At 47.8% G+C, this 18268-nt stretch overlaps 1 protein-coding gene across 1 annotated transcript in view; it reads left to right on the forward strand.

Annotated features, from left to right (window-relative positions):
- Positions 1-18268, forward strand: part of KPNA4 (karyopherin subunit alpha 4) — a 220172-nt gene that overhangs the window by 32939 nt on the left and 168965 nt on the right. The window contains exons 11-13 of the mRNA XM_069213245.1: positions 573-704; positions 2491-2619; positions 6467-6571. Of these exons, the coding sequence (XP_069069346.1) occupies positions 573-704; positions 2491-2619; positions 6467-6571 (366 nt within the window). The remainder of the gene's footprint in view (positions 1-572; positions 705-2490; positions 2620-6466; positions 6572-18268) is intronic.

Raw genomic sequence — 18268 nt, forward strand, 5'->3', positions numbered from 1 at the left:
ATGTTGTATGTTTTTTTTAACTTGAATGTGTTGACCATGTGCATATTTTGGGTCAAACGATGCACAATAAGGATTTTGTTAACTTTTGGCTTCTGAACATTAATTTGTAGGAAGTTGCTTTCTTTTGTTCAAGCCAAGATGACTCTAAATCCCCAGACCCTATGTGCTTCAGTATTGGATAAGTGTTTCACCACCTTCATATTTTTGCAGTTGATTTAAAACACCAAAACCTTTACAAATGTACTTCTTTTCAAAATAGGCTGCCAGTAAAGCTCTCAACCTTAATGCAATCTGTGCCTTTTAAATTTTAGAATTACATATTTGTGCTTAACTTTGTCCAGCTGTCTGAAGATAATTTGTGTCTCTTTTCTAAGCCACCCTTCCCCCTTTATTTTATTTTTTCTTCTCCGTCTTTCATGAGGTACAGTTTCTGGTTTTGTTCCAAGACAGTGCGAAATCCCCAAGTGTTAATTTGTAGACTCTACACTTTGCGTTGAAGTTAATAAAGGGACACATTTAATGTTTCTTAATTACTTGACTATCGTAATGAGAATATTGTTCATGTTTATCAGATTTTGGTGGATACCGTCTGGGCCCTATCCTACCTCACGGATGCTGGCAACGAACAGATTCAAATGGTAATAGACTCTGGAATTGTTACAAATTTGGTACCTCTTCTCAGCAACCTTGAAGTTAAAGTGCAAGTAAGTATTTTTTTTTCTTTCCCTTAGCCATTCACATACTTTTCAGAAGGCAGAATGAAGTTCTAGAGATGATACCGATTTTTTTTGTGATTGTCTTACTACATTTAGAGGTTTATGGTTGTACTGTAATTGTATTAACTTTTCTTTAAAAGTTTTTAATTTAGCATTTAAAGTGTGAACAAATTTAATGACTATACAAAATGTATACCTAGGCATTGGTTTCATGGCTCACTGTGAACACCGCCACCCCCTCCCCCCAGACTGGTGCAAACCAGTTTATGCAAGGAGGGTACCAAATGTGCCCTTCAAAGCACACCCAGTGGCTTGGGGGAGTCCACCCCTCCCAAGCCATGTAACATTTATTTCCGAAGGGGGGGGGGGGGGGAGGTGTTGCCTCCCTCTCCCAAAGGAAATCCTTTGTTCTGTCATCCTGGGCTTGAGTTGGTCAAGCAGCAGGAGGGCAGAAACCTGTCTGTAGGATGACGGCAGCGCGGGCTGCCTGGAAAACCCGGAAAGACTTGTAGGAGCAATCCTGGGAGTCCTCTAAGGAGCCCCAAGAGTGCATGGAATTGTACATCCAATATTGGCAACAGTATTTTGGTATGATCCTGACCTGTTTTATACCAAACATGCCCAGGTTTGGAGTTAACATTATGTAGCTGGACAGTGACATGTGTGCCCCCGCACTTTCCAAGTCCAGAAACTTGGAGCTGGAGTTCGCAGGGGTTCCCTCACACACTACTTGCACCCTGCCCTCTGGGCTAAGAGGGCCTGCCATAAGGAGTGACTTCCAGTGACCTGTATCTAACGTGCATCCTTAAGGATTACACAAATAATTCCGTTGTCACACCAACGCGGATGAAGCATTAACAATAGCACCAGGAGCTCACTCTGCACTAAAAAAGGTTGCAACTATTGCTTTTATGTTAAATAATCCATTACAAGAAATCTGCTTGGCAGAAACTTGGTCATCAGTGCACAGGTTTACGAAACATTATTGTATTGACATTCAGGTGAACAAGGAAGCTCATAGGACCAAACGTGCTAATGCATTCATTTACAAGTCAATGCCCATCTTCAGCCTAGTCACCACAGTAATTAAAACCGCTTTAAAATCGATGCACAGCATGTGAATCAAGACAAGATTCATGCTGTAAAGTTTCTTACCTATTGGTGTAGTTTTGCTGCTTTTTGGATTCACAGCCGACCCACCCATATTCACCAGCAAGATGGGAGGGGAAAAATGAATCTGTAGATAGTGACCTTGGGTGAGAACATCCAGAGGAAGTATGACAATGTCACAAAGACAAAGACACCAACTTGAGGTTCTGTCTACACCCACCAACAAGGTACAAAAGGAAGACCGACAAAATGTTGTTTTTGGTAAAGTAGTAGGAATTCCAGACCCAACCACTAGATGGCGGAATAATGAACAGCATGTGAATCCAGAAATTTCCTCATGCTCCAAAACTACACCCACCGTTAAACATTACCTTTCTGAGCCCTTCAATACAGTCTTGAACAATAGGTGGAAAATACAGTTAATAAATAGGGTATCTTTTAATATTAATTACTGGAAGACAAATCCAAACTATTCCAAAGACTTGAATAAAAGTTGACATGCTAGAGAGTGATTTCTGCTCAGTTTTGGTAGTCTACCTGCCATTAGGAATGCCTAATTGCTCTAGTTTAACTTCATAAGGTATGCCTGATGTAACTAAACTGTATCTTAAGTATTTTTTGTTCCTCTGTAATTGTGTAACTTTTTTTTTTTTTTTTTAAAAAGACTGCTGCCCTTAGAGCTGTGGGGAATATTGTGACTGGCACAGATGAACAGACCCAAGTTGTTCTGAACTGTGATGCTCTTTTGCACTTTCCTGCACTTTTGACGCACCCAAAGGAGAAAATCAATAAGGTTTGGCTGTGATTTTATTAACATTTATCTTTGTTTTATTTGATTGCTTGAATTTGTTAGTGCATGTGACTACTTTGTTACTTGATGTTACAGCCTTATGTTTGAACTTTAAATGTCTACTGCTTTCTTGATTGCGTTTTTGTTGGTGTTGGGCTACTTTCGAGATGCTACATAGCAAACAGGGGCCGAGGGGTCATGGCACCTCGGCGGTGGGGGTTGTTTGCCTCTGTCCTGTGTGTTTTTTTTTTTTTTTTTTTTTTTTTTTTTTTTCCCCCCTATTATGGTTCTGCAAACTGGTCCAGGTAACCTCCTCCCATATCACTTAACTGCCAGGCGAGCATTTTAAGTCTTTTTCAGGAGGGTAGTATAGGGGTGCTTCAAGCTCTGTCCACCAAACTCCCATCATTATAGTAGGCTTTATGATCTTGTGGTCTTTGAGAGACATCGGTGACATCTTTTGGCAAAAGTGACAATGTGAAGATTGCAAACACCCTGCACACACAACGTGGTTTGGGGGCAGTGACCACCTTTTACACGAAGGGCACTTAACTAATAAGGAAGGGATTCTGACTGAATACTATTTTTCAAAAAGACACACAAAAAAAGCTTGCCTCTCCGCCTCATGTTACAAATGTTGACTGGTGGGTACAGTTGGAATTCTGAGATGAATTTGTCAGAAAAAACAGGTGTGAACACAATCTCAGCCATTTTAAGTTTTATTTTTCTCATTTGACAATGAGCAGTGTAAAATTCGTAAATTTTCTGTGATGGGGTTTCGGAGTATTCTATGATACAGAATTATAGATTTATTAATTAGAACACTTTGTAAGCTTTTAAAGACTATTGTTTGGCACCAAAAGTGCCAAATTATAAAAGAGGAGAGGCTTGTAGTTTGAAGCATCTTGTGCATTACACAATCACTGAAAATCTGATTTTATTTGTAAAGCTGTGCCAATAGTTTGTGCTAAGTGTACGAAAGTGCCCCTTTTTGACGTGGTCACCACCACGTTTTGCCTGGTATTTGATGCAATTTTGACATGGTCAGAGCTCCTTGTAACCAGGTCTCCAGTGCTAAATCTTTCTCTAAAACTGCAATTGTTCTCCAGCTGGCAATACCTTAAGCACCACTGTAAGTCCCTAGTAAAAGGTTCACCTGGTACCTAGGGCATGGGTACTAAGCGTTAAGGGCTGCAGCGTTTATTGTGCAACTCTAAGGGACCCCTCATCACACTCCTACAGATGCCAGGGCAGGCTGCTTAACATGGTACAGACAAAAGGGAAAACAAGACCTAGCACACATCCTGTGTGCCATGCCTGCAGACACTGCATGCAGTATGTTAGTCACCCCTACAGCAGGCGTTACAGCCTAAGGCAGGGTGCATTATACTACACAAGTGGACCTATTTGCATGAGGAGATATGCCTCTGTGATGTCTGCGTCCATTCTTAGACGTTACAAGTGATCAGGGAAGCAATCCTAAGGTATGTCCTGGGCACTGGTAAACACAAGTTTTGCAGCATGAATCCTTTTCTGGATTCACATGCATGCGTTATTCCACCATCTAGAGGTTTGGTCCGGAAATGTGTTAGTCTCCCATACCACCAGCCCAGCCCAGCCTGCTACCTCAGACAGGCTTCTGACCCACAACATGTGAGAGCCCTCGTTCTCGGAAGCCAGAAGCAATGCTTGTTCTGGAGGAAGGTGTTCACACGTCCTCCTGCAGGTTGGTCTGTGATTTAGCATACAAGACCAAGGACTTCAAAGTACAGGATGCCACCACCCTGGCCCGAGGCCCATTTGGCGCCAAGCCAGTGAGAAATTAGCTATGCTAGGAGGTGTGGAAGTACACCTAGATCAAACATACCCCTAAGGTGAGTTGCCTACTGTGCTCCACTCTAGGAAAAATGCACCATTTTGATAAAAACAGAATTAAGACCTTTGGGACAGGGTTATGCCCACTCCCCACAGGAAGTGCTCATAAAGGGGGTGTAGTGACCCCAACAGTAAGTAGCCCATTGGCTACTACCCTTCACTTCCCGTAATGATCCTAAAACTAGTATTTAGGGGAGCCTTTGACACCAGGAAAGCAGATTCTTCTGACCCAAGGACACGAGTGATGAAAAGCAATAACAGAAGAGCAGCAACTGACTTGGCGCAACCCTACTGGTTGGCATGATGTCCCAGACAATTGCGCAAAAGACAACTTGTCCTGCAGCTGGCCAGCCTCCAAAAGCCTGGGAGGGCTACCAGCCCTTTGAGAAACAGCCAGCATCTCCTGCGGAGTAATGCAGTTACTCCCTTGCATACTGCAGGAACCTCAAAAGACAAAGCCTCTGCCAGCGCAACCCTTCTGTACAAAATGACAGTGGACCCGACCCCCACACCACGAGTAGAAGTGAACCTACAGTGTCCCTGAAGAGCAAGAATCTTCTAGAGTTGAGCAGACCCTACCCACCCCTGGTCTCCACCTGCATTCTTTCTACAGGAAAGCAGGAACTACGGGATCCCCAGACTGCCACAAACCTGACACCAGAAACAACCACTGCACCTCAGCTCACCAGCCTGAGTATAAGTGGGTCAACTGAGTCCTAAGACCCTCGAGAGCTGAGCTCCCCTCTGGGTTTGACCGGACTGGACCCCCAGTCCTTCCCTCAACCCTCTTTTGCAGGGAACACAGAAAACTGGGAGTGCTTGTCACTGGGCAACCCCATCTGATTTAAAAAAAAAATAATAAAAAAAAAAAACTGCACATAATCGTCCCAGCCTGATTTGCCGTGGAATGACTGTCCCTCTGCACCCAGGACCCTCTTGATCAAAGCGCCCCTGTGGGTTCCACCGGACTGGCCCTCCTAGTCCTTACTTGCAGCCTCTCTCCACCAGGACTGTTTTCCCATTGAAATCAACAGGGCATCTGATGCTCAAAAGAACCTCTGTACCCGGTAACCACCCCCTCTGTTCCCCCTTTTAGGTGACCTGTTGGTGCTGCCTTAGACCTTGGCCCATACTAATCATAAGTCACAAAGAACAGTCCTGCAAGTCATTGAGTGACCCAATGTAGTGTTTATTCCTTCTAGAAGAACATTACTACTTTAAAGTCCATGCAGGTGTTTTTTTTTTTTTGTATACTTAAAAAGTGATAACTCAAAGTACGTAACGGATTGCAAGGTTCTTGATGTGTGTGTGTGTGTGTGTGTGTGTGTGTGTGTGTAAAAAAAAAAAAAAAAAAAAACTTTATTTTCCTAAGTTGGTGTGGTTCTCCTTGTTGACTGTGTATCATTTATTGACTGTGTATGCAACAAATGTCTAACACGCCTCTCTGATACCCTAAGGTTGCTCAACCGCACTACCCCAGGTCGAGCACTCTGGCGTTGCTAGAGCAAGCACCTGTCAATTTATAAGGAGTACCTGGACTCATTACACAGCATAACATTTTGGTATACTATATAAAGAGCCATCTTCCTACACCAAGGGGAAAGATTTTCACTTATTTGAATGTTTGTTTGTTTTCAGGAACCGTCAGATTGTTTGGGCTTAAATCCCTTTCCAGTCATTGAAGCTAGACCACACCCCTCAGTAATGAGAGCCTAATTATACATAATCTTGCTCGTAATTTACAACTTTTTTTTTTTTTTTCTTCTTCAACTTAAGTCACAATTGTGCAGTTATCTGTATCCTGTTCTGGTCATTGAATGTAAGGCATTGATACTCACTATGAAAACTGGTAAATGTTCTCAGCCCTATTTATAGTGTTTTGTAGGGCATCTTATGGGGAATAAAGTTTTAATAATTGTCGTTTTTTTTGTTTTTTTTTACATGATTTCTGATTCAACCTGTCTTGTTTTTTCAGGAGGCAGTATGGTTTCTCTCAAATATAACAGCAGGCAATCAGCAGCAGGTTCAAGCTGTGATTGATGCCAACCTGGTACCAATGATCATACACCTGTTAGATAAGGTAAGAATGCAAGAGGTGTGATATATAATTTGACTTTTTACATCTTTAGTCATTGGCTTTCAGTCACCTCTTGCTTGCCTTAGACTCTTACAGTTTCATTTAGATTGTACTTCAGCCCATCAGAGCAGAGGGGTAATGGGTCAGCCCACTCCAGTCACTAGTTCCCGTCTTTGTAAGTAATGGCATGCTTCCAAAGCACAAAGTACTTATCCACACATCAAGTGGTGAACTCCAGTGCCTGGGATCTCAAGTCAGTGTTTGTTTTATTTAGTGTTTCTGTCTTCTTTGTTTCTGTCTTCTTTAACATCGTGAGCCAGCAGCCTTTTATGCTACAATTGGGCCACTTTTGTTTATTGATCATTATACAGATGTATTTCATTTTCCTTAGAAGCATTCTTGTAAGGAAATGCCTCCTTGGCATGGTTACCCCCTGACTTTTTTGCCTTTGCTGATGCTAAGTTTTGATTTGAAAGTGTGCTGAGGCCTGCTAACCAGGCCCCAGCACCAGTGTTCTTTCCCTAACCTGTACTTTTGTTTCCACAATTGGCACCCCCTGGCATCCAGGTAAGTCCCTTGTAACTGGTACCCCTAGGGGCTGCAGCATATCTTATGCCACCCTGGGGACCCCTCACTCCGCACAGACACTGCTTGTCAGCTTGTGTTTGCTAGTGGGGATAAAATGACTAAGTCGACATGGCACTCCCCATGTGGCCAGCAACATGTCTGGTGCCATGCCAACCTCACACTGCCTATGTAGTATAGATAAGTCATCCCTCTAGCAGGCCTTGCAGCCCTAAGGCAGGGTGCACTATACCATAGGTGAGGGCGTAAGTGCATGAGCACTATGCCCCTACAGTGTCTAAGCAAAACCTTAGACATTGTAAGTGCAGGGTAGCCATAAGAGTATATGGTCTGGGAGTCTGTCATGCACTAACTCCACAGCACCATAATGGCTACACTGAAAACTGAAGTTTGGTATCCAACTTCTCAGCACAATAAATGCACACTGATGCCAGTGTACATTTTATTGTAACATACACCCCAGAGGGCACCTTAGAGGTGCCCCCTGAAACCTTAACCGACTATCCGTGTAGGCTGACTAGTTCTAGCATCCTGCCACACACCAGACATGTTGCTGGCCACATGGGGAGAGTGCTTTTGTCACTCTGTGGCTAGTAACAAAGCCTGTACTGGGTGGAGGTGCTTCACACCTCCCCCTGCAGGAACTGTAACACCTGGCGGTGAGCCTCAAAGGCTCACCCCCTTTGTTACAGCACCCCAGGGCACTCCAGCTAGTGGAGTTGCCCGTCCCCTCCGGCCACGGCCCCACTTTTGGCGGCAAGGCCGGAGGAGATAATGAGAAACAAGGAGTCACTGGCCAGTCAGGGCAGCCCCTAAGGTGTCCTGAGGTGACTCTAACTTTTAGAAATCCTCCATCTTGCAGATGGAGGATTACCCCAATAGGATTAGGAATGTGCCCCCTCCCCTCGGGAGGAGGCACAAAGAGGGTGTACCCACCCTCAGGGCTAGTAGCCATTGGCTACTAACCCCCAGACCAAAACACGCCCTTAAATTTAGTATTTAGGGCTCCCCAGAACCTAGGAACTCAGATTCCTGCAACCTAAGAAGAGGATTGCTAAGCTGAAAAACCCTGCAGAGAAGACGGAGACACCAACTGCTTTGGCCCCAGCTCTACCGGCCTGTCTCCCTACTTCTAAAGACACTGCTCCAGCGACGCTTTCCACAGGGACCAGCGACCTCTGAATCCTCAGAGGACTGCCCTGCATCTAGAAGGACCAAGAACTCCAGAGGACAGCGGCCCTGTTCACCAAAGACTGCAACTTTGAAACAACTTGCGTTTCCCGCCAAAAGCGTGAGACTTGACACTCTGCACCCGACGCTCCCGGCTCGACTTGTGGAGAACAATCACTTCAGGGAGGACTCCCCGGCGACTGAAAGACCGTGAGTTGCCCCCACAGCGACGCCTGCAGAGGCAATCCCGAGGCTCCCCCTGACCGCGACTGCCTGCTTCTAAGATCCGACGCCTGGTAAAGACACTGCACCCGCAGCCCCCAGGACCTTAAGGATCCGAACTCCAGTGCAGGAGTGACCCCCAGGAAGCCCTCTCCCTTGCCCAGGTGGTGGCTACCCCGAGGAGCCCCCTATTGCCTGCTTGCATTGCTGAAGAGACCCCTTGGTCTCTCATGGAAAACCCGATGCATGTTTGCACACTGCACCCGGCTGCCCCCGTGCTGCTGAGGGTGTACTTTCTCTGTGGACTTGTCCCCACCAGTGCCCTACAAAACCCCCCCCTGGTCTGCCCTCCGAAGACGCGGGTACTTACCTGCTGGCAGACTGGAACCAGGGCACCCCCTTCTCCATTGAAGCCTATGTGTTTTGGGCACCACTTTGACCTCTGTACCTGACCGGCCCTGAGCTACTGGTATGGTAACTTTGGGGTTGCCCTGAACCCCCCAATGGTGGGCTACCTTGGACCCAAACTTGAACCCCGTAGGTGGTTTACTTACCTGCAAAAACTAACACTCTTACTCCCCACGCCCACCCCCCCAGGAACTGTTAAATTGCACTAAATGTCTAGTTTTAAAATAGCTATATGTGATTTATGTGAAAACTATATATGCTATTTTGCTAATTCAAAGTTCCTAAAGTACCTACCTGCAATACCTTTCATTTGAAGTATTACATGTAAATCTTGAACCTGTGGTTCTTTAAACTAAAAATTTTTTTCTATACAACAACCTATTGGCCTGGAATTGTCTGAGTGTGTGTTCTTCATTTATTGCTTGTGTATGTACAACAAATGCTTAACACTACTCCTTTGATAAGCCTTCTGCTGAACCACACTACCACAAAATAGAGCATTAGTATTATCTCTTTTTGCCACCATCTTACCTCTAAGGGGAACCCTTGGACTCTGTGTATACTATTCCTTACTTTGAAATAGTGCATACAGAGCCAACTTCCTACACCATGTATTGTGCGGATATACATTGCCCGATCAGAAGCACAGGTTGGGCAAACTGTCTTTAAAAGTTTTTGGGAATGCGTTCTGCTACAGCTCAGAAGCCACCACTTTAAACGTACGGGCACTGCTTTTCAGTCTGTGCAAATCCTATCCTGTACAACAACAGATACAAACAGTGGTTTTGCAAGTTGTAGTTCGGTAAATCTACATGAGTCCTCCCATGGCCCCAGTTGTAGGCTCTTGATAGTTACAACATCAAAGTCTCATACATGTTTACATTACACCAGTTCATATAGACTACCCTGCTTCGCATTACTTCACCTAGTTACTAACCCACAGGGGCAAGCACAATCTATAATGAGATCTGTGTCCTGGTGCACAGTTTAGTTTTTTTTGGGAACAGGATCACTAGGTACAGTGAAACGTATACTTCAAACAAAAACAACCTGCAATGTCTGGGCCCCATACTAGGTGGTGGGAGTCTGCTGAGCATTTTACTACACAGAGCTACAATTACAAACTGTAAGGAAATGCCTCCTTGGCATGGTTGCCCCCTGACTTTTTGCCTTTGCTGATGCTATGTTTACAATTGAAAGTGTGCTGAGGCCTGCTAACCAGGCCCCAGCACCAGTGTTCTTTCCCTAACCTGTACTTTTGTATCCACAATTGGCAGACCCTGGCATCCAGATAAGTCCCTTGTAACTGGTACTGCTAGTACCAAGGGCCCTGATGCCAAGGAAGGTCTCTAAGGGCTGCAGCATGTCTTATGCCACCCTGGAGACCTCTCACTCAGCACAGACACACTGCTTGCCAGCTTGTGTGTGCTAGTGAGAACAAAACGAGTAAGTCGACATGGCACTCCCCTCAGGGTGCCATGCCAGCCTCTCACTGCCTATGCAGTATAGGTAAGACACCCCTCTAGCAGGCCTTACAGCCCTAAGGCAGGGTGCACTATACCATAGGTGAGGGCACCAGTGCATGAGCATGGTACCCCTACAGTGTCTAAACAAAACCTTAGACATTGTAAGTGCAGGGTAGCCATAAGAGTATATGGTCTGGGAGTCTGTCAAACACGAACTCCACAGCACCATAATGGCTACACTGAAAACTGGGAAGTTTGGTATCAAACTTCTCAGCACAATAAATGCACACTGATGCCAGTGTACATTTTATTGTAAAATACACCACAGAGGTGCCCCCTGAAACTTAACCGACTATCTGTGTAGGCTGACTAGTTTTAGCAGCCTGCCACAAACCGAGACATGTTGCTGGCCCCATGGGGAGAGTGCCTTTGTCACTCTGAGGCCAGTAACAAAGCCTGCACTGGGTGGAGATGCTAACACCTCCCCCAGGCAGGAGTTGTCACACCTGGCGGTGAGCCTCAAAGGCTCACCTCCTTTGTGCCAACCCAGCAGGACACTCCAGCTAGTGGAGTTGCCCGCCCCCTCCGGCCAGGCCCCACTTTTGGCGGCAAGGCCGGAGAAAATAATGAGAAAAACAAGGAGGAGTCACTGGCCAGTCAGGACAGCCCCTAAGGTGTCCTGAGCTGAGGTGACGCTAACTTTTAGAAATCCTCCATCTTGCAGATGGAGGATTCCCCCAATAGGGTTAGGATTGTGACCCCCTCCCCTTGGGAGGAGGCACAAAGAGGGTGTACCCACCCTCAGGGCTAGTAGCCATTGGCTACTAACCCCCCAGACCTAAACACGCCCTTAAATTTAGTATTTAAGGGCTACCCTGAACCCTAGAAAATTAGATTCCTGCAACTACAAGAAGAAGGACTGCCCAGCTGAAAACCCCTGCAGCGGAAGACCAGAAGACGACAACTGCCTTGGCTCCAGAAACTCACCGGCCTGTCTCCTGCCTTCCAAAGATCCTGCTTCAGCGACGCCTTCCGAAGGGACCAGCGACCTCGACATCCTCTGAGGACTGCCCCTGCTTCGAAAAGACAAGAAACTCCCGAGGACAGCGGACCTGCTCCAAGAAAAGCTGCAACTTTGTTTCCAGCAGCTTTAAAGATCCCTGCAAGCTCCCCGCAAGAAGCGTGAGACTTGCAACACTGCACCCGGCGACCCCGACTCGGCTGGTGGCGATCCAACAACTCAGGAGGGACCCCAGGACTACTCTGATACTGTGAGTACCAAAACCTGTCCCCCCTGAGCCCCCACAGCGCCGCCTGCAGAGGGAATCCCGAGGCTTCCCCTGACCGCGACTCTTTGAACCTAAAGTCCCGACACCTGGGAGAGACCCTGCATCCGCAGCCCCCAGGACCTGAATGTAGGAAGTTGGCTCTGTATGTGCTATTTCAAAGTAAGGAATAGCATGCACAGAGTCCAAGGGTTCCCCTTAGAGGTAAAATAGTGGTAAAAATAGATAATACTAATGCTCTATTTTGTGGTAGTGTGGTCGAGCAGTAGGCTTATCCAAGGAGTAGTGTTAAGCATTTGTTGTACATACACATAGACAATAAATGAGGTACACACACTCAGAGACAAATCCAGCCAATAGGTTTTTATATAGAAAAATATCGTTTCTTAGTTTATTTAAAGAACCACAGGTTCAAATTCTACATGTAATAGCTCATTTGAAAGGTATTGCAGGTAAGTACTTTAGGAACTTTAAATCATAAAAATTGCATGTATACTTTTCAAGTTATTCACAAATAGCTGTTTTAAAAGTGGACACTTAGTGCAATTTTCACAGTTCCTAGGGGAGGTAAGTTTTTGTTAGGTTAACCAGGTAAGTAAGACACTTACAGGGCTTAGTTCTTGGTCCAAGGTAGCCCACCGTTGGGGGTTCAGAGCAACCCCAAAGTCACCACACCAGCAGCTCAGGGCCGGTCAGGTGCAGAGTTCAAAGTGGTGCCCAAAACACATAGGCTAGAATGGAGAGAAGGGGGTGCCCCGGTTCCGGTCTGCTTGCAGGTAAGTACCCGCGTCTTCGGAGGGCAGACCAGGGGGGTTTTGTAGGGCACCGGGGGGGACACAAGCCCACACAGAAATTTCACCCTCAGCAGCGCGGGGGCGGCCGGGTGCAGTGTAGAAACAAGCGTCGGGTTTGTAATGGAAGTCAATGGGAGATCTAGGGATCTCTTTAGCGCTGCAGGCAGGCAAGGGGGGGGTTCCTCGGGGAAACCTCCACTTGATCAAGGGAGAGGGACTCCTGGGGGTCACTCCTCCAGTGAAAGTCCGGTCCGTCAGGTCCTGGGGGCTGCGGGTGCAGGGTCTCTCCCAGGCGTCGGGACTTTAGGTTCAAAGAGTCGCGGTCAGGGGAAGCCTCGGGATTCCCTCTGCAGGCGGCGCTGTGGGGGCTCAGGGGGGACAGGTTTTGGTACTCACAGTATCAGAGTAGTCCTGGGGTCCCTCCTGAGGTGTTGGATCGCCACCAGCCGAGTCGGGGTCGCCGGGTGCAGTGTTGCAAGTCTCACGCTTCTTGCGGGGAGCTTGCAGGGTTCTTTAAAGCTGCTGGAAACAAAGTTGCAGCTTTTCTTGGAGCAGGTCCGCTGTCCTCGGGAGTTTCTTGTCTTTTTGAAGCAGGGGCAGTCCTCAGAGGATGTCGAGGTCGCTGGTCCCTTTGGAAGGCGTCGCTGGAGCAGGATCTTTGGAAGGCAGGAGACAGGCCGGTGAGTTTCTGGAGCCAAGGCAGTTGTCGTCTTCTGGTCTTCCGCTGCAGGGGTTTTCAGCTGGGCAGTCCTTCTTCTTGTAGTTGCAGGAATCTGATTTTCTAGGGTTCAGGGTAGCCCTTAAATACTAAATTTAAGGGCGTGTTTAGGTCTGGGGGGTTAGTAGCCAATGGCTACTAGCCCTGAGGGTGGGTACACCCTCTTTGTGCCTCCTCCCAAGGGGAGGGGGTCACAATCCTAACCCTATTGGGGGAATCCTCCATCTGCAAGATGGAGGATTTCTAAAAGTTAGAGTCACTTCAGCTCAGGACACCTTAGGGGCTGTCCTGACTGGCCAGTGACTCCTCCTTGTTGCTTTCTTTGTTCCCTCCAGCCTTGCCGCCAAAAGTGGGGGCCGTGGCCGGAGGGGGCGGGCAACTCCACTAAGCTGGAGTGCCCTGCTGGGCCGTGACAAAGGGGTGAGCCTTTGAGGCTCACCGCCAGGTGTCACAGCTCCTGCCTGGGGGAGGTGTTAGCATCTCCACCCAGTGCAGGCTTTGTTACTGGCCTCAGAGTGACAAAGGCACTCTCCCCATGGGGCCAGCAACATGTCTCGGTTTGTGGCAGGCTGCTGGAACCAGTCAGCCTACACAGACAGTCGGTTAAGTTTCAGGGGGCACCTCTAAGGTGCCCTCTGTGGTGTATTTTACAATAAAATGTACACTGGCATCAGTGTGCATTTATTGTGCTGAGAAGTTTGATACCAAACTTCCCAGTTTTCAGTGTAGCCATTATGGTGCTGTGGAGTTCGTGTTTGACAGACTCCCAGACCATATACTCTTATGGCTACCCTGCACTTACAATGTCTAAGGTTTTGTTTAGACACTGTAGGGGTACCATGCTCATGCACTGGTACCCTCACCTATGGTATAGTGCACCCTGCCTTAGGGCTGTAAGGCCTGCTAGAGGGGTGTCTTACCTATACTGCATAGGCAGTGAGAGGCTGGCATGGCACCCTGAGGGGAGTGCCATGTCGACTTACTCGTTTTGTCCTCACTAGCACACACAAGCTGGCAAGCAGTGTGTCTGTGCTGAGTGAGAGGTCTCCAGGGTGGCATAAGACATGCTGCAGCCCTTAGAGACCTTCCTTGGCATCAGGGCCCTTGGTACTAGAAGTACCAGTTACAAGGGACTTATCTGGATGCCAGGGTCTGCCAATTGTGGATACAAAAGTACAGGTTAGGGAAAGAACACTGGTGCTGGGGCCTGGTTAGCAGGCCTCAGCACACTTTCAATTGTAAACATAGCATCAGCAAAGGCAAAAAGTCAGGGGGCAACCATGCCAAGGAGGCATTTCCTTACACAACCCCCCCCCAAACGAAAGAGGATGAGACTAACCTTTCCCAAGAGAGTCTTCATTTTCTAAGTGGAAGAACCTGGAAAGGCCATCTGCATTGGCATGGGCAGTCCCAGGTCTGTGTTCCACTATAAAGTCCATTCCCTGTAGGGAGATGGACCACCTCAACAGTTTAGGATTTTCACCTTTCATTTGCATCAGCCATTTGAGAGGTCTGTGGTCAGTTTGAACTAGGAAGTGAGTCCCAAAGAGGTATGGTCTCAGCTTCTTCAGGGACCAGACCACAGCAAAGGCCTCCCTCTCAATGGCACTCCAACGCTGCTCCCTGGGGAGTAACCTCCTGCTAATGAAAGCAACAGGCTGGTCAAGGCCATCATCATTTGTTTGGGACAAAACTGCCCCTATCCCATGTTCAGAGGCATCAGTCTGCACAATGAACTGCTTAGAATAATCTGGAGCTTTGAGAACTGGTGCTGAGCACATTGCCTGTTTCAGGGTGTCAAAGGCCTGTTGGCATTCCACAGTCCAGTTTACTTTCTTGGGCATTTTCTTGGAGGTGAGTTCAGTGAGGGCTGTCACAATGGATCCATATCCCTTCACAAACCTCCTGTAATACCCAGTCAAGCCAAGGAATGCCCTGACTTGAGTCTGGGTTTTTGGAGCTACCCAGTCCAGAATAGTCTGGATCTTGGGTTGGAGTGGCTGAACTTGGCCTCCACCTACAAGGTGTCCCAAGTAAACCACAGTTCCCTGCCCTATCTGGCATTTGGATGCCTTGATAGAGAGGCCTGCAGATTGCAGAGCCTTCAAAACCTTCCTCAGGTGGACCAGGTGATCCTGCCAGGTGGAGCTAAAGACAGCAATATCATCAAGATAAGCTGTGCTAAAGGACTCCAAGCCAGCAAGGACTTGATTCACCAACCTTTGGAAGGTGGCAGGGGCATTCTTTAAACCAAAGGGCATAACAGTAAACTGATAATGCCCATCAGGTGTGGAGAATGCTGTCTTTTCTTTTGCTCCAGGTGCCATTTTTATTTGCCAGTACCCTGCTGTCAAGTCAAAGGTACTTAGAAATTTGGCAGCACCTAATTTATCAATGAGCTCATCAGCTCTTGGAATTGGATGAGCATCTGTCTTGGTGACAGAATTGAGCCCTCTGTAGTCCACACAAAACCTCATCTCTTTCTTTCCATCTGTGGTGTGAGGTTTGGGGACTAAGACCACTGGGCTAGCCCAGGGGCTGTCAGAGCGCTCAATGACTCCCAATTCCAGCATCTTGTGGACTTCCACCTTGATGCTTTCCTTAACATGGTCAGACTGTCTAAAGATTTTGTTCTTGACAGGCATGCTGTCTCCTGTGTCCACATCATGGGTACACAGGTGTGTCTGACCAGGGGTTAAGGAGAAGAGTTCAGGAAACTGTTGTAGGACTCTCCTACAATCAGCTTGCTGTTGGCCAGAGAGGGTGTCTGAGTAGATCACTCCATCTACTGTACCATCTTTTGGGTCTGATGACAGAAGATCAGGGAGAGGTTCACTCTCTGCCTCCTGATCCTCATCTGTTACCATCAACAGATTGACATCAGCCCTGTCGTGGAAGAGTTTAAGGCGGTTTACATGGATCACCCTTTTGGGGCTCCTGCTTGTGCCCAGGTCCACCAAGTAGGTGACCTGACTCTTCCTCTCTAGTACTGGGTAAGGGCCACTCCATTTGTCCTGGAGTGCCCTGGGAGCCACAGGCTCCAGAACCCAGACTTTCTGCCCTGGTTGGAACTCAACCAGTGCAGCCTTTTGGTCATACCAAAACTTCTGGAGTTGTTGGCTGGCCTCAAGGTTTTTGGTTGCCTTTTCCATGTACTCTGCCATTCTAGAGCGAAGGCCAAGTACATAGTCCACTATGTCCTGTTTAGGCTCATGGAGAGGTCTCTCCCAGCCTTCTTTAACAAGGGCAAGTGGTCCCCTTACAGGATGACCAAACAGAAGTTCAAAGGGTGAGAACCCTACTCCCTTCTGTGGTACCTCCCTGTAAGCGAAAAGCAGACATGGCAGGAGGACATCCCATCTCCTTTTGAGTTTTTCTGGGAGCCCCATGATCATGCCTTTTAATGTCTTGTTGAATCTCTCAACTAAGCCATTAGTTTGTGGATGGTAGGGTGTAGTGAATTTATAAGTCACTCCACACTCATTCCACATGTGCTTTAGGTATGCTGACATGAAGTTGGTACCTCTGTCAGACACCACCTCCTTAGGGAAACCCACTCTGGTAAAGATACCAATGAGGGCCTTGGCTACTGCAGGGGCAGTAGTCGACCTAAGGGGAATAGCTTCAGGATACCTGGTAGCATGATCCACTACTACCAGGATATACATATGTTCGATGGCATCTGTCGCTGTAGATACACATGGTATGCATGAGCTCGCCATCTGGTGTTGGGTCGGAGTGTTACAAGTTGTTTTTCTTCGAAGAAGTGTTTTCGAGTCACGGGGCCGAGTGACTCCACCTTCTGTGCTCATTGCGCATGGGCGTCGACTCCATCTTCGATTGTTTTCTTTCCGCCATCGGGTTCGGACGTGTTCCTGTCGCTCCGAGTTTCGGAACGGAAAGATAGCTGAAGACGGAAGATTTTCGACGGTATCGTTGCGATCCGGTTAGAGATAGACACATACGACGACGCGTTGAACATCGAAGCGCTTCGGTGCCCTTCGGGGTAGATTTCGGCACCCCGTCGGGGCCTAGTCGGCCCGACCGCGTGGAGGACAACGCCGATGGATCGGACCCCGTTTCGATTCTGCCCCGAATGCCACAACAAATATCCTTATACGGACCTACACTCGGTCTGTAATCTGTGCCTGTCACCCGAGCACAGCGAAGAATCCTGTGAGGCCTGTCGGGCGTTCCGGTCCCGAAAAACTCTGCGCGACCGTCGAGCGAGAAGACTGCAGATGGCGTCCACGCCAAAAGAGCGTCGACAGTTCGAGACAGAAGAGGAACAGGAGGAATCCTTTTCCATCCAGGATTCAGACTCCGACGAGCTACACTCTACAAGAACTGTGAGTAAGACGTCGAGATCAAACCTTAAAAAAGGAAAGAAGGCCCAGGGGACGCCACTGCCAACCGGCCATGGCTCCACCCAAATTCTCGGTGACCAACAATCGGCACCGAAAAAGGCCCATTCAGTGTCGAGATCGTCCGACTCCGGTCGAGACACCGGCACGCAGCCTCCTCGAGACCGAGAGAGTGCTAAACAGAAGCATCGACACCGAGAGTTCGGTGTCGACACGGATCGACGCCGAGACAGTGGCGCCGAAGACCATAGAGGCCCAGAATTTTCGGCACAGAAAAAGAGGAAGGTTACCTCGGAGCCGAAAAAACAATCGACAGGGTTTTCGGAGCCGAAAAAAGCGACATCAGACCCTGTTTCTGGCTCCTACACTGAAGAGCATTCTATGTCTTCTCAAATGAAGAAACATAGATTTGAACAAGAACTGCAATCCACTGACGTGGATCACACGCAAAAGCGTATCTTTATTCAGCAGGGGACTGGGAAGATCAGTACCCTTCCACCTGTCAAACGAAAGAGAACGCTTCAGTTTACTCCTCAGCAACAAACAGCACAAAAGGTAACACCTCCTCCCTCGCCTCCACCTGTAACTCCGGCTTCGCCAACTTACACCCCGTCACATTCGCCAGCTCACACCGCCATGAGCCACGATGACCAAGATCAGGATGCGTGGGACTTGTACGACGCACCA

This window comes from Pleurodeles waltl, chromosome 11 (genome assembly GCF_031143425.1).
Source record: "Pleurodeles waltl isolate 20211129_DDA chromosome 11, aPleWal1.hap1.20221129, whole genome shotgun sequence".
NCBI classification, from domain to species: domain Eukaryota; kingdom Metazoa; phylum Chordata; class Amphibia; order Caudata; family Salamandridae; genus Pleurodeles; species Pleurodeles waltl.